A 23,949-nucleotide genomic window follows, 5' to 3' on the forward strand; every position below is an offset into this window, starting at 1 on the left:
CACGAGCGCCGTGACGAGCGAGGAGGCGCAAGGAGCTATCGGGGGAGTTGACCATAATCGGAGTTGTTTCGGTGAACAAAACGCAATAAACACAACACCCACATTCCACGCACAGCAAGGGGCATTACTACTACTGCTGCTGCTGCTGGAACAAAAACAATAAATACCTTTAAAAACACACACACACACATATATGTAAAAGAGTTGAACAAGGAGGGATAGCATACGGGTGGCTGTGTCGTCGGGTCCCTGGGTTCGAATCCGGCCGGTGGCGCGGCCTCGCGGTGCCGTGTTGCTGGCGCAGAGGTTCACGGCTCAGTTAAAGCGGCGTGTGATGACCGGAATAACACTCCCGTCTGCGTCTGCTTCACGGTGGACTTCCAAGGATCCCCTGCCGTCAATCGCAATAGTCGGCCAATTGGGTGCCCGCGTCAGGGTCCTGATTTGAAACATTCTCACCGCAAATAGCGCCACTGGGATGATTACCCTATCGTGATCATAGCCGCCTACTGGCAGGCTGAAGCCCCAGGACAGCTTTGCAAATTGAGACTATACTGGTCCCTTGAGTTGCCACCTGCTTAAACAATGAAAACTTTAATTAAACTTGAATCCGCGTTTCGACCGCCTGTGGTTAAACCGCGTTCTCAAGTGTCGCAGGAGCTAATGGTCTTAGCCCAGCCACCGTTGCCTGAACACGCACACACACAAAAAACCTCCCAGCATTACATTCGGTCGTCCCCTTAACTGTTGCTCAAACTCCTCCATCTGTGAGGATCTGAACAAATTGGAACACGCCACGTGGATCGGAGGCAATTGGAAATAGCCGCAGCTGTAGTTCCGTGACGTCACCTCGTTCTCTGACACGGGGTAGTGCACTGCTCACCGAGATCCTTGCGAATGGAAACGTCTTCGTGACAAAGGTAAGGAGGTGGTGGTTTAGGGGTGGTGGTTTGGGGGTAATAACACAAAAACAAAACGATAACGGCAAACATGCATTACCACACCTCCCGGGTCCCAAATCATCCCAGCACCAAAAAAAACATTCCCCGTCAAATATAAATAGCGCGACTCAAATTCACACACGCAACGCACCTGCGATCATACAGAGATATGTCGGCTAGGGTTGGTGGACCGCGTACGGATCAGTGGAACCCCCCTCAAGTTCGCGAGGCGGGTCCGGAGAGGGCAGTGCAGCATGCGGGGTTCGGGGTGAAACCATCGGCGCAGAACATTTGTGAGCGGTGTCGTTTTGAACGTCGCCCCACGAATCGCGTGTTGCGAAGCGGCGTTTTCAAAAACAAACAGATCGGACGAACATCGGGCCAGTGCAGCGGGGACCGTCGTGGATGAGAGTCTGGGAGACGCGTCCAGTGGAGGATCTCCTCCATGGATTTGACAAAATTCACAGGGAGGTTCAAAACGATTCCAGGCATGTGTTGACAATGATGGCGAACAAGTGGAGACTGACTTGTTGAAGCTATTAACATTACATTTGTTATTATATTCTTGGTTCTTTCGGTAAAGTCACGTAGAAGGGAAATAATAAAATAATATAAAACAATAAAAAAAATCCTCACGACGTTTCGACTGCAACACAAGCAAGCATCATCAGGTGTGAAATACACAGAAAGAAATTTTGAAAAATTACATTTGTTGTGATGTTACAGTGTATTAGTATGCGTTCTTTTTCCATTAAAAACGATAGTCCCATGTAAGTGTTAAACATTTTTTAAACCACCCCTGTATTTGATGGCAGTTGTGCACAAGCACGGTTATGAACAACACTCGTGTAACACACACGCCAGTTACAACACTGTGCCCCTAAACGGTACAGTATGTAATCGGTGACGTTTCGGGTGACGTTTCGGGTAACGACCCTTCATGATTAACACGCAAGTGAAGAAGGGGAAATTGTCCGAAACGTCACCGATTAGCTTTTGTGTCCTTTTCAGGCCACGGTGGTGTTGACAACACGTGCCGGCAGTGTTGTCGACAACACGTGCCGGCAGTGGTGTTGACAACACGTGCCAGCAGTGTTGTCGACAACACGTGCCGGCAGTGGTGTTGACAACACGTGCCAGCAGTGTTGTCGACAACACGTGCCGGCAGTGGTGTTGACAACACGTGCCAGGTCGCTTATCCTCCACGGGGCTCTGTCCGCCGCATTAACCGCTCGTCAGCCCATAACCGGTCAGCCAGACACCGCGTCTGCAGGACATTGCGACGTGCGCATCGCGATTTATTGGGACGCAGCGGACGTGGACGATGATCTCCGAGCCGCACCAAGGCACCGTACACGAGACGAGGGAGGTGCCGTGAAAGAAGAAGTTCCTGTATGGAATGCTTCTCGATTGCTTGCATATTACTGCTGCCACATCTGTGGTGGGCTACCCCGTTCCTGGCTCCCTGCACTTGATGCAACGCAGAGGGAGCAGGCAGGTTGACCGATGAGCCAGCACTCACCGACTCACCCCAGTCACTCATCCTCCAGCGGACAGTCGTCTCCTTAACACTCTTCTATCGCTACTAACATGGTTACTGTTCCCATGGACTTCACTCTGAGTTTCGTCTCACTCACCTACTCACTCACCCGCCCACTCACTCACTCACCCGCTCACTCATGCGCTCACTCACCCACCCACTCACTCACCCGCCCACTCGCTCACCCGTCCACTCACTCTCCCGCCCACTCACTCACCCGCTCACTCAGTTACCCGCCCACTCACCACACCGCAGGTCACAACGCTTCTCCGTCGTCTCTTTCCACCATGGCTCTAAAAACAATCTCGCTCAATTCAAGAAACGCGTTACATTCTTACATTGTAACAACTTTGATAAGTGCCAATTGTTGCTGGCTGCCTGACTTTTTGTGCCATTCGTCCTGCGCTCAGTAAACCGTGTTCAAGACACGCACATATATATAAAGAGAAGACATGATGGTTTCTGTATTGGACGGGATGAGATGGTGTTGTGCTTCCACTGGCTTGTTGGTGGATCACCGCACAGATGTTGTGAAACTCCCTGCACGAGAGCATCGAGGATGTTGCATACCCTGGCTTGCCAGAAGGCGAGACAGCGGGTGGACTAATCGCCATCGGTTTCCATCCGTATGGGGATAGAGCGTTGCCCCCTTGCGTGCGTGGATTTTCTCCGGGAGCTCCGGTCTCCTCCCATGTGTATGGACACTCATCGTTCATTGGCTGCAAACATTTTTAAAGAAAATCCCAAAGCAGAACCCTCCAGAAAAAGCGCTGCAACGCAGCGTGGCTCTCCTGCACAAACACGTAAATTATTGTGTAACAATACAAGCACAACAGAAGATGGATTCATTAATCCGCTGCTGCACTGCCCAGTCTGGAAAACCTTGCATTCCAAGTCGACAACTCCGTGGAATTTCCATGAAATTTCCCATCCAAGCAATAATTAACTGGCTCTACCCTGCTGTCTGTTAATTTATAGAGTTATTTATTCATTTATTTTCGTCTGTTATTTCATTACCTGGGGTGAAGCGGCTTTGGCCCAGCGCTTGACGCATTTCCCTCTGATCACCGTGACCCGAATCCGATTGCCAGTCACGGCTTACCGGCGCGATTCCTAAACCATCCCTCCTTCACCAATCGGCACCGACCAGCGTGGTGAGGTATGGCCAAGCAACCCGCTTGTCTGAGAGCGTTTGGGCGGAATGAATGGACTAAAGCGGCTGCAAATCATTGCCGTTATTGTTGTAATTTCACGACCTACGAGAGAGCTGTTTGGTTTGCTTCGGGCCGCGGGTCTCTCCCTCCTCTCTCTCCCTTGCAGAGCAACAACCCGCGAGTTTTGACGGGCTGCGATGGTTGGCACCTTGGGACTCGCGATCCACAAAGTCGGTGGTTCCACTCCATCTCCCGGCACGGCACGTTTCTTTCGTCCTCCCCTGCGCCTTAAAATCCCCGTCCGCCCAGGCAGCGGCGTGCGAGCGAGCGCTTGCAGGGGCTGCGCCTTGTGCCCACCGTGCGCGAGGCGGCGGCCGTCGTCGACTCAAGAGGCCGGGACGGGTGGAGCAGTTGGATGCAATCATGACGCAGATTATTGAACTCACTCGGACAAATTAATTCCATGTTGACGGTGCCTGGCGGTCCTGCGAGCGGGCGCATGTGGTTTGGGAGGAGAGGAGAGGAGGGGGAGGGAGGGAGCAGTGGTGCGGTGCTTTAGCCACGCGGCGCGCAGGCTAGGGTTCGATTCCCGGTCGCGTGTACGCAACGTCCGCTGGAGCTCTGTCGTGCGACATGTGAACGTGCGCTTCGCCTAGGTCCGCTGACAGGTGCCTGCCGCCGGCGGAGAAGTGCAGGAAAATGAACGTGGCGAGGCGCTGGGAATAGCACCGAGAGACTCGAAAGTGGAGCGCACGGATCGGGGAAAAATGTAGGGAGAGAAGCGCAATTGGCCGTCGACATCGCGGGAGAAGCCATGCGGGGCTTGGGCGGGAGACGCCACCATCGCGACGGCGGCCGGCGGGCCGGGACCCCCACGGAGGAGATGGAGCGACGAGATCAGTCGAGTTCGCGTGCGTGCATGAGGAAACGCGGGGATGCGAGGGATGGAGGTGGCATGGGGAGGCCTTCATCCAGCTGGCTTATTTAAAATTCCCCGAATTGTCGCAAGCCGCAGTCTAAGTGACATCACTGCATTGAAGCCGACTCCCAAGTCTGATGTCTTTGTCACTGGCAAAGATTCAGACATGTGTGAACATCGCAGAAGATCTCGGTAGGATTCTGTCTAACTGGCAACTCCCTGCTAGAGAAGTAAAACCGGTGCGGAGTTTGCTGCTGAAATGAATGCGACTGAGTAGCACTCCTCGCAAGGCCAGTGGCCTTGCCACTAGGCCGGTGGGCCTGAGTGTTATTGTATTTCGACGAGGTGAAACAGACCCTAGCGTGCAACAATGATTGCCTTCATTTACCCGGGCGTGAATCACCGAGTCTCAAGGTCTCCTTGGTACCGTCTCGTTTTGTACTGGATGTCCCAACTGCTATGGTCTTCACTCCGTTGTGTCCACTGGATGTCTCGTCTCTACTGTTGTGTTTTGACGTCTGTCGTGTCGTTTGCACTGCCCGCCTCGCCCGTCCTGATCGGTAGCCCCGCAAGAATCGTTTGCATAAAATGTACGCGGCGTGCAGAATAACCGATCGGATTCCTCCAGTCTAAATTAAAAACTCTGAATCCACGTGGCATTATGTTACCGCTCGTCATGCATCCGAAATGCGTTGAAGCACGTGGGATAGGGGAGGACTCTAAAATGCACCTAGCCTGACACGAGCGCCATTGCTAGATCTGTGGCGGTGACATCACCGCCACTTAGTGGTGACTGACGGTAGTTGCGAACGTTGTTGTCGTTGTTGCTGCTGCTGTTGTTGTTGTTGTCGTTGTGTGCGTGCGTGGTGGGAGGCGCCTGAGGGCAGGGGGCTCGCTAGCAAGAGTCTGCTCAGACGTCGTGGTCGGGCACGTGGCTGTACCCGGTCTCTGATGGGGGAGAGTCGCAGGGACAGAGCCACAGCGCGATGTAACCTGCAAGACACACGCACACACACAGTCAGTGTGGCACACACACAGACAAAGATCCCCCTTACAGCCTCAACAGACTGTTGGGGACAAGTGTTGTTAGCGAGCACCTATGAGGGCCAGCATGGTACGCAAGGGTGGCCAACACCACGCCCGGCCTCCTTTGTCTCCCCAGTGCTGATGTTTTAGACATCGCACCAGGTGCACATTTGAGGCCGAGTCGACCTAGGGGAGGCCCAGTACCGGTCCAGATAATCGTCACAGTGTAGTGTTGGCTGTGAACGTGACTCGAACTCGGGTCACCGGGTTCATAGCGCAAAGCGCCAATCAATACGCCACTGTTTACATGCACACGCAGTTTTTACACACAGACATACACGTGGTTAGCTTCATAGGCATTCAGCAAAGATACGCAGACACACACACACGGACCCACAATCAGTTTAAAACACAAAGACACAGACTCAAGTCAGTTAGACAAATACAGATACACATACACAGCAATACACGGTCAATCTAGAACACCTGCAAAGACAGACACACACACAAAATATTCACAAGTGCACATACACTCACAAAAAAACAAAGACAAAGGTCCCCCATATAGCCTTAACAGACTTGCTGTTAGCGAGCACCTAGAAAGGCTAGCACGGCACACAAGGGGCTGGGTGGCCAACACCACGCCCGGCCGCATTTGTCTCCCTCGTGGTGATGTTTAGACACCACATCAGATACTCATTTGAGGCCGAGTCGACCTAGGGGAGGCCCAAGACCGGTTCAGAAAATCGTCACCGGTGGTAGCCGTGAGCGGGAATCGAACCCAGGTCGCTTGGTTCGAAGCGCAGTGCGCGAACCACTGCACAACACCGGCATGCACACACACGTCAGGTTACACTCCGGATAATTATTTTTTCCATTCTCCAACCTCCCTCCCATCTCTCCTCCCCTCACCTCCCTTCCTCCCGCCCGCGCGCGCGCGCCCGCCCACCTACTCACTCTCCTCTTCCCCAGGGGGGCTCCATCGCCCCCTACAACCCACGCTTCTCGGAGCCACGGACGGAGATTTCGTTTTCCCACGACACCTGGCGGTCCCCCGAGCAGGACTAAGCGCGATCGTAATTGCGCGGTTAATTAGCAAAGCTAATTACAGACTCGTTAAAGACCGTTGCAATCGAAACCGAAATTCGATCTGAAGTTGTATTTGTGACCGGATTTTTTTTAACCCCCCCCCCTTCCAACCCCGGCCAGGATCCAGGATTGATGCAGGGACAACGCTTGACACCAACTTCCTCCGGACTCCGCGTGAACCCCACAGCACCGGGTGCCGGCCTTTAGCCTCTCGATCCGCGCGCGTTCATCCAGCAGTGGAGCACAGTGCGTTTCGATCCGCCTTGTTGTTACGCCTGCCACCTCTACGAAACATCGGTGACGGATTTGTGAGCAGAGGAAGAATTGTCAGACAAGATGGGAATCATTGATTAGATTTAAAGTTCAAATTTGTTTCTTTTCATTCTTATTCTTCTCGCTTGAATATTTGTTCTTTCGAACTGTGCACTGTTCGCTATAAGTAATTGCTGTTGTACTAGCGAAAAGTCAATACATATCTAAGTGTGTGTTCTCCGGTCCTTGCCTAATCCCGGCCCAGCTAGCTCGGGAAAACGCAAGAAACAATATTCCACGTGTAAACACTCATTATTAATTAACTGAAAACATTTGAATATGTATGCATTATACTCAACTATTCACGAATATGTTGAGTTTTTTTTTGTTCTTTGTGCTTGTGGTGCATCAATGCCAATGCAAATAACGTGTTTAATATCTAGGGGACTGCAGAACTTGGGCAATTATTTCCGCTGGATCACCACTGCCTGGCTGCTGCCTTCAAGCCTTGCCTGTGGTGAGATGCAACTTGCATGAATGACGTTACTCTAAAATGAAACCAAACATTATCATAATACCGGAGAACAGCATGACTGCATGCAAATGCATTGCCTTGAGTGGTGTACCATCACGCACCTCCAATGAGAATGGTTGGCTACGTACGGTGCGGAAGAAGTTCAAAATAAATCCATGGCTGACGACAACAGAGACTTGCCATATCTGATGTTCCCGGGAAGACTTCCCGACAACAGAGACTTGCCATATCTGATGTTCCCGGGAAGACTTCCGAGCAAAGCTTCCTTAAAAAAAAAGAGGACGATCCTGGCAGGAGGCTTGCCGAGTTGTTGTATCTGTCGTGCTGTCGGGACACGACAACTGAACACGCCAATGCTGGAACCTGATTCACGACTGATGACTTTTTAGTCAGATCCCCGTGTGAGCAAAATGCCCCCGACGCGTGTCGCACCCCCCCCCCCACCTGCCGACGCAGCCAGACAGATAAACTTGTCGCTTGAACAAACGCTCCAATTTTGTCATTGATACAAAGCGTCCGCTGTATTGTACCGACGATCCACACAGCGGTAACTAATTTGGTGTACGGCCCTACCACCGTGTTGGTCGTCAGGGTGGAGGGAGGGGGAGGGAGGGGGAGGGAGGGGTGTACGACACACACCGTCGGTTGACTCGTGCTATCTGACCCAAACATCCATTATGGATGACGATCATGATGATCATTCTGGCAGTGAAAGCCCCCCCTCTGCGCTAAATGACGTCTGTATATCTCACGGCGCAGCGGGTGGTAGCATAGTGTCTCATGCACTGTGCGCCAAACCCGGTGGCTACATTCTATTCCCGCTTACGGCCAACCTCAGTGGCCCTGGGCCTCCTCTGGGTCGACTCAACCGCAAAGAACTGCCTGGTGCGGTGTGTAAACACTGGCACTGGGGAGACAAAGGCGGCCGGGCGTGGTGCTGGCACCACGGCCTTCGAAGGTACCACTCGCGAACAGCACTTGCCCCAACAGTCTGTTGAAGGCTATACGGGGGATCTTTGCCGTGCTGATGGGACTACCATGGCAGGGTCGGGGAAACCTTTTCTGGAAGTCATTTAATCTCATCTCAAGGGAGGAGTGGTGGAGAAATAATGAATAAATTGTGCAAGTTCAGAGCGCGTACACCACACCGATCCCCACGTCGGCTACACAGTCTGTTGAGAGAAGTCCAAGCTCCTATTAAAACCACGCGCACATTGACTCACACTCCCATGACTAAAAGTGCACACGTACTCACACACACACACTGCCTCTCGTGTTCACCAAGACCCTCTATAAAGATTGTGCCGATTAACAGGCACCTATTAAAGCCACCCAAGCGCGCACCCACACGCAAGTATGTGCACACACACTCTCATCATCACAACAAAGGTAAAGATCACCTGTGTAGCCTGTATATCCTTAAACAGACTCTTGGGGCAAGTGCTGTTAGCGAGCACCTATGATGGCTGGCATGGCACAAGAGGGGGGTAGGTGGCCAGCACTGCACCCGGCCACCTTTGTCTCCCTAGTGGTGACGTTTACACACGGCACCAGGTACTCATTTGAGGCTGAGTCTACCTAGGGGAGGCCCAGGAAACATTCAGACAATCGGCACTGGCGTTGGCCGTGAGCGGGAATCGGACTTGGGCCGTCGGATTCGTAGCGCAGAATGCCAACCACTACACACACACACCACAGACACACACACACGCGCACACACACGCGCACAGACACACACGCACCACAGACACACACACAGAACCTCCCCCACCGAAGGCAACATCACCGATCACTCCTGGGCAGCTCCCGTTTCGCCATATCGCCCTCATCTCTTATCTCCTCCCAACATCAGAGCCACCCCGCTCGCGTCCCCGCGACACGAACAGTCTGTGCCGTGTCCTTCGTCGCCTGCGATGAAGGCACGCCGAGTGGTCAGGCTGAGAATAAAATAATAAACCCTCTCCCTCCCCTCTCTCTCTCTCTGTCCCTCTCCCGCGCGCGCGACGGAGATTCTCCCTCCGTCCGAACAGATGACGACCACGCGACTGACGTCAATTCTAATGATGTTCTGGAGAGGCGAGCGAACCGAACTTTGCCACAATTACAGCCGCGTCCGTGCGTGACTTTCTTCAACGATGCCGTGTCCGTGACCATCCAGAGGACTTTGTCCACTTCTGATGTCTCTCGGCTTCACCGTGGCACGCCGCAGGGAGGCTCGTTGCTGGGTCCACTTCTTCTAGTGTAGATACAACTGAGCTGCAACTGTAAATACTAATAATCGTGTGGGTGGTGGTTTAGCAGGATGCTTGAAGCGATGTAGAACTCTGGACTGACCCCCACACCCCGTGAGTGAAACCAGTCAGCCTCCACAGCTGTCATTGTCTGGGAGCCGAAAGGTGCGGTCCTTGGATTGTTCTCGTTCGAAGCATTCATAAATATCGATCCATCGATAAACCTCTTGTTGTAAGCCACACACCACCTCTTTCTCTCGTCCGATCAATTTCCTCCACGGCTATTGCTATGATTCTTCTTCTTGTTTACCCAGCAAAGCCTCCCTGAGTCTCACGACTTTTTTTTAGGAGCGTCGTGTGAAGCGCTCGCAAGTAGCGGCTGAAGTTGCCGCTGCTGCTGCTGCTGCTGCGTGTGATCCCAGTTGACTGGTTGGGAGCGGTGGTGTAGCGGTTAGCGCTACGCTGCGCTACGAACCCGGCGACCCGAGTTCAATTCTCCGCTCGCGGCCAACACCGGTGACGATTATCTGAACCGGTCCTGGGCCTCCCCTAGATCGACGCAGCCTCAAAGGAGTACCTGGTGCGGTGCGTAAACATCGCCACTATGGAGACAAAGACGGCCGGGCGTGGTGTTGACCACCCACCCCTTCGTGTGCCGTGCCGGCCTTCATAGCTGCTCCCTAACAGCACTTGCCCCAACAGTCTGTTCAAGGTAGACGGGGGATCTAAGTCTTTGTATGATCCCAATTGAGTAATTTGCAGGTCGATTTTCAGATTGGGACGTTTGGCCACCACCAATTGCATTGTGGGTGTGTTTAGCAATGGGAGTAAACGGGAGAAGCCCTGGCATGCATCACCGTGCGACACGCGGGAGACGCACGCGCACAATCGTCTGTGTGAGCGTCGCCGTTGCACGGAACGGGTTTGCATGACCCCTGCAGCCACCAGGGAAGGGTCACCCCCCCGTGTCCAGGTTTGACCCGGTACTCTCAAGGAATTGGCATCTGCGTGTCGCGTGGCAGGAATCGATGTGGTTCCGGTATTGCGTTTTAACCTTCATCACAGGATAACTGCACATTCTAGATTTGAAGCTTTCGTGAGTGCAAGGATTCATACTCTTAGTTTTTTAAGAACTTGCATCTTGGAATCGCTGCCTCACTTAATACAGCAAATCTGGCTGTGACGGTCCCACCTGATGACGGAGACTTGTGTTGCCTCCGAAACGTCGTGATTTTATTATTTTATTCTTTATTAATTTTAATTTCATCATTTTTTTTACCTACGTGACTTTACCGAAAAAACTAGGAGTATGATAACTGCACAGTTTTTTTTACATATAAAATGGACCTATGTGGCCGGCTGAAAAACATGTCCGGCTTTGGCCTATGGTCAAGGTGCCCACTGCCCTGCAATGTCCGTATGACGGACCGTGGTGAAGACGTTCACGCCGCGCGGGTACGGTGCGCTGATCACCGTCACGTGGCCGCTGCGGCAGCGTCCCTGCGTCGATCCACTGCTGGATTAAGGCCTCCCCCTCCCCCCGCCCCCCCGCCAACACCCCCCTGTCTCGCCGTGTCCGTCAGAAGGATTGTCGGACCAAAGTTCACCGAGTTTGTTCAATGGCGGCTTCAGTTACCGCTCGCCTACTGAAGTTAGCAGTGGCCGGGAATCGAACTCGGGTCGCCGGGTTACCGCTAAGCGACCGCTCCCCCCCCCCCCCTATTTAAATTTACAGTCTTCTTATATTTACTTGGGGTTTTTCTTTTTGGTAATGAGGTAATTACGTACAGTGCCATAGTTCTGTTTGTGCAATTACGCGTAATTACAGCCGTGTGCCGCACAGCGAATGGGCGGATGAGTGAAAACACATGCAAATAAATAAATAAGCATGCTAGATTTTGGCAAAGGGGGGGGGGGGGGTTAGATGGGGTGGCGGGAGGTAGTGGGGAGGGGGGGGTGTCATCAGAGAGACCGTGAGTGGGCGAGTTAGACACACGCACGCACGCCGAGTGTGCGTGTGTGCGTTAGCGAGTGTGCGTGTGTGCGTTAGCGAGTGTGCGTGTGTGCGCTAGCGAGTGTGCGTTAGCGAGTGTGCGTATGTGCGTTAGCGAGTGTGCGTGTGTGCGTTAGCGAGTGTGCATGTGTGCGTTAGGGAGTGTGCGTTAGCGAGTGTGCGTGTGAGCTTTAGCGAGTGTGCGTGTGTGCATTAGCAAGTGTGCGTGTGTGCATTAGCGTGTGTGCATTAACAAGTGTGCGTGTGTGCGTTAGCGAGTGTGCGTGTGTGCGTTAGCGAGTGTGCGTGTGTGCGTTAGCGAGTGTGCGTGTGTGCATTAGCGAGTGTGCGTGTGTGCATTAGCGAGTATGCGTGTGTGCGTTAGCGAGTGTGCGTGTGTGTGTTAGCAAGTGTGCGTTAGCGAGTGTGCGTGTGTGCGTTAGCGAGTGTGCGTTAGCGAGTGTGCGTGTGTGCATTAGCGAGTGTGCGTGTGTGTATTAGCGAGTGTGCGTGCATCACAGCTCCGTACGCGGAGCGCGGGTGCAGCGGTTGGCGCTACGCTGCGCTGCAAACCCGGCGACCCAAGTTCGATTCCCACCCACGGAACAGCACCGGTGACGATTATCCGAACCGGTCTTGTGCCTCTCCCTTGATCGACGCGGCCTCAAATGAGTACCCGGTGCGATGCGTAAACATCGCCACCGGGGAGACAAAGGCGGCCGGGCGTGGTGCTGGCCACCCGCTCCACGCGTGTGCCGTGCCGGCCTTCGTTGGTGCTTGCTTACGGCACTTGACCCTACGGTCTGCTAAGGCTGCACGGGGGATCTTTGTCTTTGTTGTGCACCACACTGCGTGCGTCTGCGTACGCCCGTGCGGAGGCGACGTCGCACCGCGTCCGTGCGACGGCGCCCGGCGCCACCACGCACGAGTGAATGCGCGCGAGCGTGCGGGTGGCGTGCGTGAGTGAGTGCGTGCGAGCGTGAGCTAGGGTTGCCAACTGTGTCCTGGTTTTCCCAGGATCATCCTCACGTCAATATCGCTGTCCTAGGTGGGTGGGTTCATGTGCGGGCGACTGAGTGAAGGGGTCGGTTAGGGGTGGGTGGGAAGTTGGGGAGGTGATTGAGGGGGTGAGGGGATGAGGAGGATTGCCGGCTGCTGCTGTCCTGGGACATCTGCGAGTCTTCCCGGGACATTCAAAGTTTCTGGTTTTCATCAGTTACGTAACAACAATAACAACAAAGCACCACTCAAAACAACGCATTTTCATGCAGCTCTCCAGCTGTTACTGCGAGGAACCCTTCTTCCCATGTTATTGTCTTGGGTTTTTTTTATACCACAGACGTTGAGCGTGTGTGTGTGTCCACGTACATACACGTGCGTGCGCGTGTACACGTACATACACGTGCCTGCGCGTGTACACGTGCACACACGTATGTGCGTGCGTACACGTTGCGTACACGTTGCGCGCGCGTGTGCGCACGTGGGAGTCTCACCGCGTCCGAACACCTCCCGTAGCACGGCCATGCCGCTCCTCCTGCGTGGCCGCCTGGCGTCGCGCGACGCCTGCTTCATCAGCTGCTCCACCGCCGTCTCGTCGGCCAGCACGGACGTCAGCTGTCGCGCCACGCGCACACACATGGTTACACACGGGCACATACGCACACACGCACGGGCACACACGCGCGCACACGCACGCACGTCAGGCGAGTGAGACACACGCGTGCGCACAAGGGACACGTGACGTCCAATGTTACTCTAAGACAATCGCCGCCACCTATAAAGCCGCCTTCTGAGTTTCCCTGTGTTGGGTTGCCACGTCCCGGGAGAAGAATCTCTCACAACACCGGAACGATTAAAGAACTGCAAGCAAACGCACCGCCTCCCTGAGTGGTGTCTTGTTACTCATTGTTATTGTTGTTATCGTGCAGTGCACAAACTGGGACCACGATCCTTGAACAACCAGGACAGGTGGCAACCTTCCTCCTTGAACCTTTCTGAGATCCCCTCAGTTCTGAGGCGAACTCCCCCCCCCTCACCCCTTGTGCACCCCCCTCCAGCCCCCTCCGTGCGTCTGTTTGCTTCTTAGGGGTCAGGGACAGCAAGCACAACCTTTTTATAAGAAGATAATGGGTGAGGGGGGGCAATAGGATGGAGCAGGCGATGGTGGTGGGGGAGCGGTTCACATTCCTGTCCCACAATGCACTGCGGAAGCACTCTTCTCCAGGCCAGCGACAGCACCGCCAGCGTACACGATGGGGGGGGGGCGTCTCACCGATACCCCTGTGAGTGGGGGGCGTGATAGGGGGCAGAGGGCAGGGAGAAAAAATGGGGGATTCGAACCCCCGTGTCAGATTCAGTTTGTTTTCTGACCTGCCCCCTCGGCTACGGTGTCTCTCAAGTGAGTTGCACTCTTGTTTCGATGAATGTTTACGAAGTGTCCGGCGGTGTGGCTCAGCGGTCGGTCGAGCGAGCGGCTCGCAAAGCGGACATTTGCGAATTCGACTCCCGGTTGGTTGGGGTTGACTCGGCCCATCATGCCATCCTTTGTCGATAAAATAAGTACTACTCTGTGGGGAATCCATCAATGGTTATGCTTGTTGGGAGACTCGCCCCACCGCTATAAGAACGTGGAGTTCCCACCACTGGCTCTGCACAGCTGTAAACAGAAAATGAGCACCATTGCCTTAATGGTCATTTGAGCAGGAAATGACTTTCGAATTTAAATCACTTTTACGATATCAGTAAAACGTATTTGTCAGCAGAGCAATGGTACAAACTTTTTTCAAAAAAGATCATTTGTAACAATCAACCGATAAGAGCGCCTACGCAATCGTCATCTCGTGCGATAGCCCTCGTGAAACTCGGTGCTTGTAAACGAGTGTTTTTGCCATGGGGCATTTCATCATCGCCATCGTCGCCACCGTCAATCGTCGCCGCCACCATCGACCTCTGCTTTCATGACGTACGCCGCTTCGCAAGCCTGGCCACAACGCCCAACCGCAGAAGGGAACATTTCCCCACCCTCCCCCTCCCCGTATACAATTACTCGCGTAAAAATGTCATCTCGGAAATGAATTAAAGTTATCTTCATCCGATCTCACAAAACAAAAAGAGAAAGAAAAAAACTCTGCCGCACGGCCCTTATGCAAGGACACGTGGCTTTCTCAGAGGGCCCTCACCGACTCTTGACAAATGAGCTGCACCCACGTCTCGCATCGCGGGAGAATATTTCAATGCCCCCCCCCCGTCCCACTCCCTCTTCCCTCCCTCCCTCAATCCCTCACTCCCTCTTACCTCCTGTCCATCAACTCCCAGACGACTCCCAGACACACACACACAGACAGTCCGGGCTGCCTTTATCCCTGCTAAGCTGTTGGCGAGATCGCTTGCAATTGTTTTCGTTTCCTGCAACTTCCCATTGCTGGGCAAAGGTCGCCGTGCCCCCCCCCCTGCCACCACCCCACCCCCCCCCCATTTTTTTACATCCCTTCCCTTCGTTGCTCTGGTCCAGTGGTGACCTCCGAACTCTGTGATTTCGTCTCACTGCGAACAGCATTTACCACGCGGGAAAGATGGCCGGTGCTGTTCGCAAGCAACTCTTCCGCTGGTAAAACAGTGTGAGCTATGAAGGCCGGCATGTCACACGAGGGGGTGGGTGGCCAGCACCACGCCTCCCTTCTGGTGATGTATACACATTACACCAGGTACTCATGTGATGCTGACTTGACCTAGGAGAGGCCCGGGACAAGTTCAAATAATCGCCACTGTTATTGGTCGTGAGCGGGAATCGAACTCGGTTTTCCGGATATCGTAGCGCAGCGCGCCAACCGCTTCACCGCTCCCCACACATGCGCGCACATGCGCGCACTCGTACACACGCAGACATACACATGGACAAGAAAGCAGAAACACAAACGCGCACACACATAAGGACACAAGCTCGCAAATACGTGTGCACGTTGAGACACACACAGGAAGCACGTACGTACACGTAAACCACACACGCACATACACGCGTGCACAGATGCACGCACGCACACACATCCTCTTCCCTCCTCCTGTCTCCCGCAGTAATTACAGGTGCTGACATTTCCCTGCTGTGCTCAACGCAAGAGGGAGGGTTCACGGAGGAGCTGAGAGGGGAGACGAGACGCTGAGTGAGACGTGGAGACAGCGAGAGAGTCTGAGAGGGACACAGGGAGAGACGGAGCGCGAGAGACGCAGAGAGATAGAGAGACGCAGTGACTGGGACACAGAGAAAGATACGCAGAGAGAGAGAGAGACAAAGAAAGAGAATGATAGAGAGAGGCAGAGATAAAGAGTGACCCACACACAGAGATAGAGGCACAGAGAGAGAGAAAAGAGAGATCATTTGGAAAATATTATATTTTCCTCATGTCATTCCAATGCTGCTGGCCAATGGAAGATAGGTATTTGTGTTTGTGTGTGAATATGAATGCGTGTTTTACGCGTGTGTTCGCTTGCGAAATGTGGACCCCTTTAAAGGAACATCTGCACAAGTCTGAAAGATACAGGCTGGGTTGCACTACAATCCATCCTGGGTTTAACCAGACTGGATTGTGTGAGGATTTCACAAATCCTTGAAAAATCTGGACAAAGTCCCATCATTGAGCTCCTCCGGCAGGTAAGGCTGACATTGGCTGGGTAGCCCGCATGCCCAGCCACCTTCTCCAAATGACATTACGATTGTTGAAATTTGACGTTTTGATGTTCGGAATATATTTCGAATTTGGAGTGCTCACAGCGAGCAGTGCACCACACTGTGTCCACGAGCGTCCCTGGAAGGCTTCAAATTGCGAATCGTTGTCCAAAAATTGGTAACGCTGTGAATTGCTATCCCCAACACAACTGGTGGGCTGGAGCGATAATAAGCTGGTACGTTTGTTCACGCGACAACTTTATTAATTGCCCGTGTCGGGTGGTGGAGTGTGTACGACACACATTCTACCGATGCGATCGGACCCAAGAAAAAAAATCAATTACGAATTGACGACTACATTTAATCACAGCTGGCTTAAACCAAACCCAGGTTCGAACCCAGGCCCTCAGCGGTGCTGGGCTCGGTGATTCTGGCATGGCCATTGTAAACCCCCCCTGGACCACCCTGTGCCACCTTCTTGTGAAGGTGACTGCGAGCCACGTGAACCTGCCCGGGCGGTCACAGAGAGAGATGCGCCGCCACCTGCTGGCAACTGACAGGAGTTCCTGAGCACCAAGTGGCTCTCGGATACACGACACGTTGAAATTGTTGACATTCTACTATTTTAGTACTGAGCTATGTGTAGCTATTTTTCAGAAGTGACTTGGCCACAGGTGATAGCCCAATAAAGTGGCTTTTCACGTGGAAATTTATCGCAGCCAAATAAACGCATTTCAATTCTAGATGCGGATGGAAAAACCGGAGGATCCGGAGAAAAATCCACGCGAACAAATACACAGCAGGTGTCAGGGTCGGGATCGAACCCACGACCTCCTGCACACCAGGTGAGCGAGATGACGCCTCGCCATCACATCAGCCATTGTCTATCCGCTGCTAGATGAACACCTCCGGCCACGCGGTCGCCATCGGCCACGGGTCCGCCGATGGTGCGATCCATCTGACCCCTAGCACCACCAATCGATCTCACGCCTCCAGGCGTTCCTGCCTGGAGGCGACGGTCGAAGGATGACGATTCGCGATACCCGCGGCGCGTGTTTACGAGATTCTCCCTCCCTGACGGAGCGTTAGCGGCAAGTCTGGAGATTATGAAATGAGGGAAGGGGGAGCGGGAGGGGGGGTGTACATTCTGGGGCTGTCTCTCTGGACCCGTCCAGGAAATACTTGGAGCCCTCTGCCTGCCTCACATTCCAGATTTGTGGAGAATTTTGGATGTAGTTTTTTTGGAGGGGGGGGGGCTTGCGGGGGTGGTGGTGGTGGGGGTAAGGAATTATTGGGGTGGTGCAGAGAGGCTAGGAGTGGGGGGGGGGTTACATATTTCGATGATGACAATAATCGTAAAAGGGAACGGATTCGAGTCTAGAATAGGCATGCGCCGATTCGCACACCCCCCCCTCCCCCTCTGCGCCAATTTCGTGAATTTGCAGTTCACGGTCAGAATATGGTGAAGCCATTTACATTCCCTCCCTCCCTCCCTGTCCCATTCGTCAGGCTGATGCTCTTTGTTGTTCTGTCCGTCTCGTTTGTTGCGTCTAATCAGTCCCGTCTGTCTGCTTGTTCGGCCTGTACGAATTTGCACCATCCCACTCATACTATCTCATTCATAATGTCCGTCCCACGTGTACTTTCTCATGAGGTACCAGCCGTCCTGCCTCCGCTGTCTCTTTTGTTTTGCTCCGTCTTGTTTTGTACTCTCCGATTCGTTATGTCTCGCCTGTGCTGCCTCATCCGTGCTGTGTGTCTCGTTCGTACTGCTGAGTGTGTGCCGTCTCTTCCGCACTCTTTCTCTCCTCGCTACTGCTCGTCTCGTGCGTGTCGCCTCCTTTGTTTCGTCTGTCTCGATCGGTACTGTCTGCGCTCTCAGTAATCTCTGTACTCACATCTTGTGTGTACTCTCGTCTTGTGTGTATCTGTCTGCCTAGGTTTTTTTTGCTGGATATCTGTGAAAAAGAGCTTCATAGCTCATCGGATTCCTCCAGTAGAAATAAATGTTATGATTCTTATTCCGTTTGGCCCGTAACATTAGAACGTCATAGGCACAAGAAGTCGGGTAAGACGGCAAATTAACTACGGAAACAATGTGATGAAATTGGAAGCAGCAAGGGGGGAGTAGCTGATGGAAAGCTATTGATTACATATCACGGACAGAGCTAAATAGACAGAAGGCCGTGATCGCCGGTGTCTTTGAGAGAGAACAAGGCACACCGAAAGGAAATGGCTTAGAGAGGTCCATAACATTCACGGGAATGACCAAGAATCAAATTCTTAGGTTTTTTTGGTAAAGTCACGTAGGTAAAAAATTAAAATTAATAAAAGTAAATAAAAATCACGACGTTTCGGAGGCAACACAAGCCTCCGTCTTCAGGTTGAACCGTCACAGCACGATAGCTGCATCAAGTGAGAGAAATTCCAAGAAAACAGTTCTTGTATATATACTGATTGAGGGTGGGAGGAGCCAAGGTAGGCCCTGAATATTATTATTGAGGTTACCTACGTGACTTTACCGAAAAAACCTAAGAATATGAATCCTTGCAGTCACGAAAGCTTCAAATCTAGAACCAAGAATCAATTCTCAGGCACGCAACCCAAAGAGTGTTCCGCGAGCATCGAATTAATCGGCGAATCGCGACAACTCCTCCGGACTGGAATCCCTCCTCAGTCTCACCACCGACCCGCAAAAGGCAACTTCATTACACCCTTTCCCACCGCGGCTGAAGGCGTTGACACATTATAACTGTGTCCGTCTGGGAGGTGGGGCCCCACACGGTGCACGGCTCGTGAAGACGGTCTGTCATGAATTACGTTTAAGTAAAAGTTGCGTTGCTGTTAGGAGGGATAAACCCTCAACATAAAAAAAAAATCGGGCGGCATTGTAAACACGGAGAGAAAATTTGCAAATACAAACACGTACAAATATTGTGCTGGGTGTGGTTAGTCTGTTAGGGAGGATATGTGACGGTCAGATATGCAACTTTTATAGGACAGGATGGAAGGATCTTACATGACTTTACCGAAAGAACCAAAGAGTAAGGATGGAAGGAGTTGGAGGCAAGTAGCTGACACTGGGAAGAACGAGTGAGAAACGAGAGAAATCAAAAAGTTAAAATCCATTTCAGAAACGGGTCAAGCGACGCGTTTGCTTCTTCAAGGCGACGCCACGGCTACGCTGAGACGGCGGTCCAGGAAGTGGGTTGAGAGTCACCGAACGATGTCTGAATCTCACGTGGTACAGCGCGGGACAAACACACACACACGAGGCCGCGAGACGTACGTCGGCACAATAAGAGCCACTCGTGTTATTTTTATCTGATTATGTCATCGTTTAAGGAACACGTGCGTGATGGCTCGCTCTCTCTCTCTCCGGATGAGACGGACACCACGAGGAGAGGTGAGATTGATGTAGGGGGGAGGAGGGCATGCCCGGGGGGGATGGTGTTTGGCTGGGGTAGGGGGGTTATATAAAAATTCAGGGGAACATAACGCAACAGATGCAAGCGCTCTCGATTGTCCGTGACCTTTGCTAACGAAGTATTGCAACAATTCATCTCCCCAACCGGCCCCAGCCAGCAAGCCAATATCAATCACCACGAATTTGCACCGCAATTCCATTCAATGATCCACGCATGTATTCCCTTTTCACCTCGTTTGTCTCCGCCTCGTCTGTATTCGTCACGATCGTCGTCAGCCACGATCCCTCCACAGCCTGTGGATGAAGAGGGCCCTCCAAGACGCCACCAACTCTGCCGTGCAGCAATCCGTCGAGCTCCCGCACGTCAGCTGATTTCATCGCTATTTTTTATTCACCATGCTTTTTTTCACCGCCATGGCGGTCAGCAAAACGCGTGTGTTTTTTTGTAAGCGGTTGACAGCGATCCGCGCGTCCACAGATCGGAGAACTTGTTTTTTAACGCGAGTTTTGGTTTTCTAATGTGTATTTTGAGCTCCGATCTGTATCCTTGTTTCGTGAAGTTGAAGATAGTAGCGGCGCTCCTGATCCTGCGCCTTACCTAGACTGACAAGGGGCCCCTTGCCCCAGCGGCCATGGGAACAGTGCCGGGCATGGATCCGTGCTGGCCCAAATCGTCCATGCGGTGACTTCATCCCGCGGGCGAGATCATGCGTCTCCCCGCACGCCCTGTCCCCTTTTAGGGGCGCAGGTGCGAGTCCAGCGGCGGAAAAAATAAAACCTCAACTTTTCATTGAGCGGCAATCTCCCGCGCTCTTCTAGGTAACGTTGTGTGTATGTGCGTTGAACTTCTTTCGTACCGTACGTAGCCAACCGTGGTAATCGGAGGAGCGCGGGAAGGAAACACAAACAACGTTAACTCTCACCCTGACGCTACCCAATAGCCCATGAGCCCTCACCATATATTTCACTTGTCGGAAACCAGCTGAGCCGGCCGTAGCTTGCAATTTATTTACGTGGCCAATAACGGTGAATTGTGTGATTATCATTTAAAATGAGTGGAGTTATCGAATAATTCACGCTTTTTGGCCGCATAAAGACACCCGGTACTGATAAAGTCTTGGTACCTGAAGTGGTACCGATTTCTGCTCTGGCCCATGTCCTACTCGGCCCTAAACTTCTACCCTGAGCCTAACCCTGAGCCCAACTCTGACCCTGACATCTGTAACCCTCATCCTATCACTAACCCTCACAAACTCGCCAACCAGCCACCGGTACTGCGGCTTGCAACTGTGATTTGACAATTGTGAAATTTCCAAGTAGGAATTTATCCTCTGTTTGATCGCTGTAATTTCCCCCCCCCTCCCCCCCCCCTCCCCCCCCGTATTATTGTGCGGCGCCGATCGAGTTCACACACAGCCGTTTAATTTATCCACCGCCGCGATTCTCCCAGCCAAGGGCTGGGGTCGGTGCGTGCGTCCATGCGTCCCTCCGTGTGCGCGAAACAATATGGCAAACATTAACATCGACTGTTTGATCAACAAACACAATAATTGGCATCATATTTATAAATGCCCTTGTTTTTAAAGTCGCCAGATGGCTTTTCTTCTTCTTCTGACGTGCAAGCCGCCGCCGCTGTTGTGAGATAATTTTCATCGGGGGTTTTGACTCCAGCTTCTCCCCCGTGTCCGTGTCACCAGTCGCGCTCCTCACAAACAACACTTCCCATTCTTTACGCTTTCCAGCAGAGCTTGAAAGCATTAAAGCGTCAGCTTTGTCCATCCGTCCATGGTAATGTTAACAATGTCGACTTGTGACAAGCCGCAGAGTAAGAACGGCTCAAGATGCGCGAGGAGGCACCGCTGACAAAACGGGATGGCAGCAGCCACGCGGCGAGCCGGTGCCAAGAATTGCCCAAGCTCTGCAGTCCCCTACATATATTTTAAGGTGTTTCAGCCATGTGGGAGGAAACCGGGGCCACGCGAGTCCACATGTTGTGCCGCCTTCTCCGGACCCGAGCCAGGCCCATGGCACCTCGTCGACGCCCACGGGAAAGGAGTTTCAGGGCCCATCTGCGTATGATCCACCAACTCTTGCCACTGCCTCCACAGTGCTGGATTACGGGCGTGCGCCACCGCCACATGGCTAACTAGAGACTCACCCTGTTCAAATCTGGCTGCATTGATCAGAGGGTTGCCCAAATCCTTTGGGGAAACAAAACCGGTCCAAAAAGGACTCCAGTAATACGCCGGTTTATGTCAGAGGATGCGTTCCTGAAAGGTGCGACGACAAATATTGAAGCGACGTCAATCGAAGCGATTTACAGGGTAGGCGGTGGAGGTGAAGGCTGAGAGGCGGCGGATACGAGAAAGGACGGATGATGTCAGCGACGTAAGTGTGGGATGAGGCGACGCCAATCGGGTAGTAGTAACAATCAAGTGATGAGATATATTTACGAAACGACGTGAAAATGGGAGACGTAAATGGGGGTATTGCCGCGTTTGAAAATATGCCAACGCAGGCTATCACTACTGTTAACCAAATACTCCCAGAAGGCCGACTGATGTTGGAGGGCGTCGCACTCATTGTTGCTGCACCGCGTGCATTTTGGACGACGTGCGGCAAACCTTGCAGAGGCAATTGCCAAGCCGTTCCGTTCATCGCAGCGGTCAGCTCACATCATCGGCTCCCGCCGAAAGTGACGGCTGCACGTTTCAAACTACATTTAGCTCTAAATAACTAAAGGAAGAAACAAAAATTTCGCGCACGCATGGATTGGACGAAGCTCGCTCTCACCACACGCAGCTCTGCCCCCGGACGCGTTCCAGTGACCATAACGGCGGCGCCCGCGTGAGGCGCACGCAAGAGGCGGCTGCGCCCGTAGGGCCTCGTACCAAGTACGACGCCGCGACGGTTACACGTCACCGAGCCGGACAACGGGGGGTGACCTCAGGGCGCACGGCGTGTGAATGTCGCGGGGTGACATCGCACGTAATCATCGGCCTGCCTGACTCCTCGGCCAGAGTGCTGGGGTGGTGTTTGTTTGGGCAGCAATCCGCTGACTGTTTTTTTTATTCTCCGAGACTCGTTGAAACACAAACGATGCCGAATGGCCTGGTCAAATAGCGATGCCCTTGATTATCTAAAACAATTAAAAGCCTCACTGAGTCTCAAGACTTATTTTCAGGAGGGTCCTGCAATGCGGTGGTTGGCCAGTTCCCTTCTGGAGTGCTCGACATGAAACTAAAACTAAAGTGAACTTTTTTATTTTATTTTATCACGGAAGGCCCACTGAGCTATACGGCTCTTTTTCAGAAACGACCTGGCCACAAGTAATAGCTCAATTAATCGGCTTTTCATGTGGACATTGATAGCAGCCAAATACTCGAAGGGCACGGAACAAGCAGACTCCAACGATACAGGTGTCAGGGTCGGGACCGAACCCGTGACCTCCTCTATACCAGGCGAAGTAGTAAACATCTCACCACCGTGACATGAGGAAGGAAACCAGCTCGTGCCACTGCTGGTGGAAGTGGCCTCCACTAGAGGGAGCTCTGTCGAGGATAATTGACCTCCTCTGAATGCTGGCCACCACACGCGGGCTGCCGATCAGTGGCGATGAACCCGTTCACACCGCCGGGTGGACAGAGGCGGTTTGGGGCGGGGGGATCTAAGAAACACGCCCCATTGCTTCAACTGCCGCGCCTGGAGATCAAATTCAACCGGTGGACTCTGGATCGTGAACACTCATTCATTGGCTGAAACCTTCTTCACGTATAGAGGACGCCAAAGCTTGGGTAATTGCCGGTGCCGGCCCACCGCTTAACTGCCTCTTCCGCGCTACAAGTGGAAAGTATTATTATTATTGCTCCTACTGCAAGGTCAGTGTGCTAACCATTACACCATGGCAGCGTAAAAACTGTAAATATTTTTCGGACCCATTTCTCGAGGCCCATTCTGCTTAAAGTATGGCGCAAAAACATGAGGACACAGGGTGTGTGTGTGGGGGGGGGATAGCGTTTGGGAGTTCTCTTATAGCTCCATGGCCATGACTCAGAATCCCAAGCACACACACGGCATCTGCTGGAAATTGGGACCCGGTCCCATCCATCCGTCATGTTGTGGAATTTGGTGGACTTGCTAAAAATGAGATAATACTTACCAAAGATTAGATCCGTACGGCCT

General features: G+C 52.8%; 1 protein-coding gene across 2 annotated transcripts in view; it reads right to left on the minus strand.

Annotated features, from left to right (window-relative positions):
- Positions 1-4,630: 4,630 nt before the first annotated feature.
- LOC144728551 (palmitoyltransferase ZDHHC3-like) overlaps positions 4,631-23,949 on the minus strand; it is a 49,274-nt gene continuing 29,955 nt past the window's right edge. For both annotated transcript variants that reach the window (XM_078608058.1, XM_078608057.1), the window contains exons 8-9: positions 13,174-13,294; positions 4,631-5,547 (exon numbers count right to left, since the gene is read on the minus strand). In XM_078608058.1, coding sequence (XP_078464184.1) covers positions 5,465-5,547; positions 13,174-13,294 — 204 coding nt within the window. In that variant the 3' untranslated portion in view covers positions 4,631-5,464. The remainder of the gene's footprint in view (positions 5,548-13,173; positions 13,295-23,949) is intronic.

The sequence above is a fragment of the Lampetra planeri genome, chromosome 29 (assembly GCF_965212315.1).
Source record: "Lampetra planeri chromosome 29, kcLamPlan1.2.h2, whole genome shotgun sequence".
Lineage (NCBI taxonomy): Eukaryota > Metazoa > Chordata > Hyperoartia > Petromyzontiformes > Petromyzontidae > Lampetra > Lampetra planeri.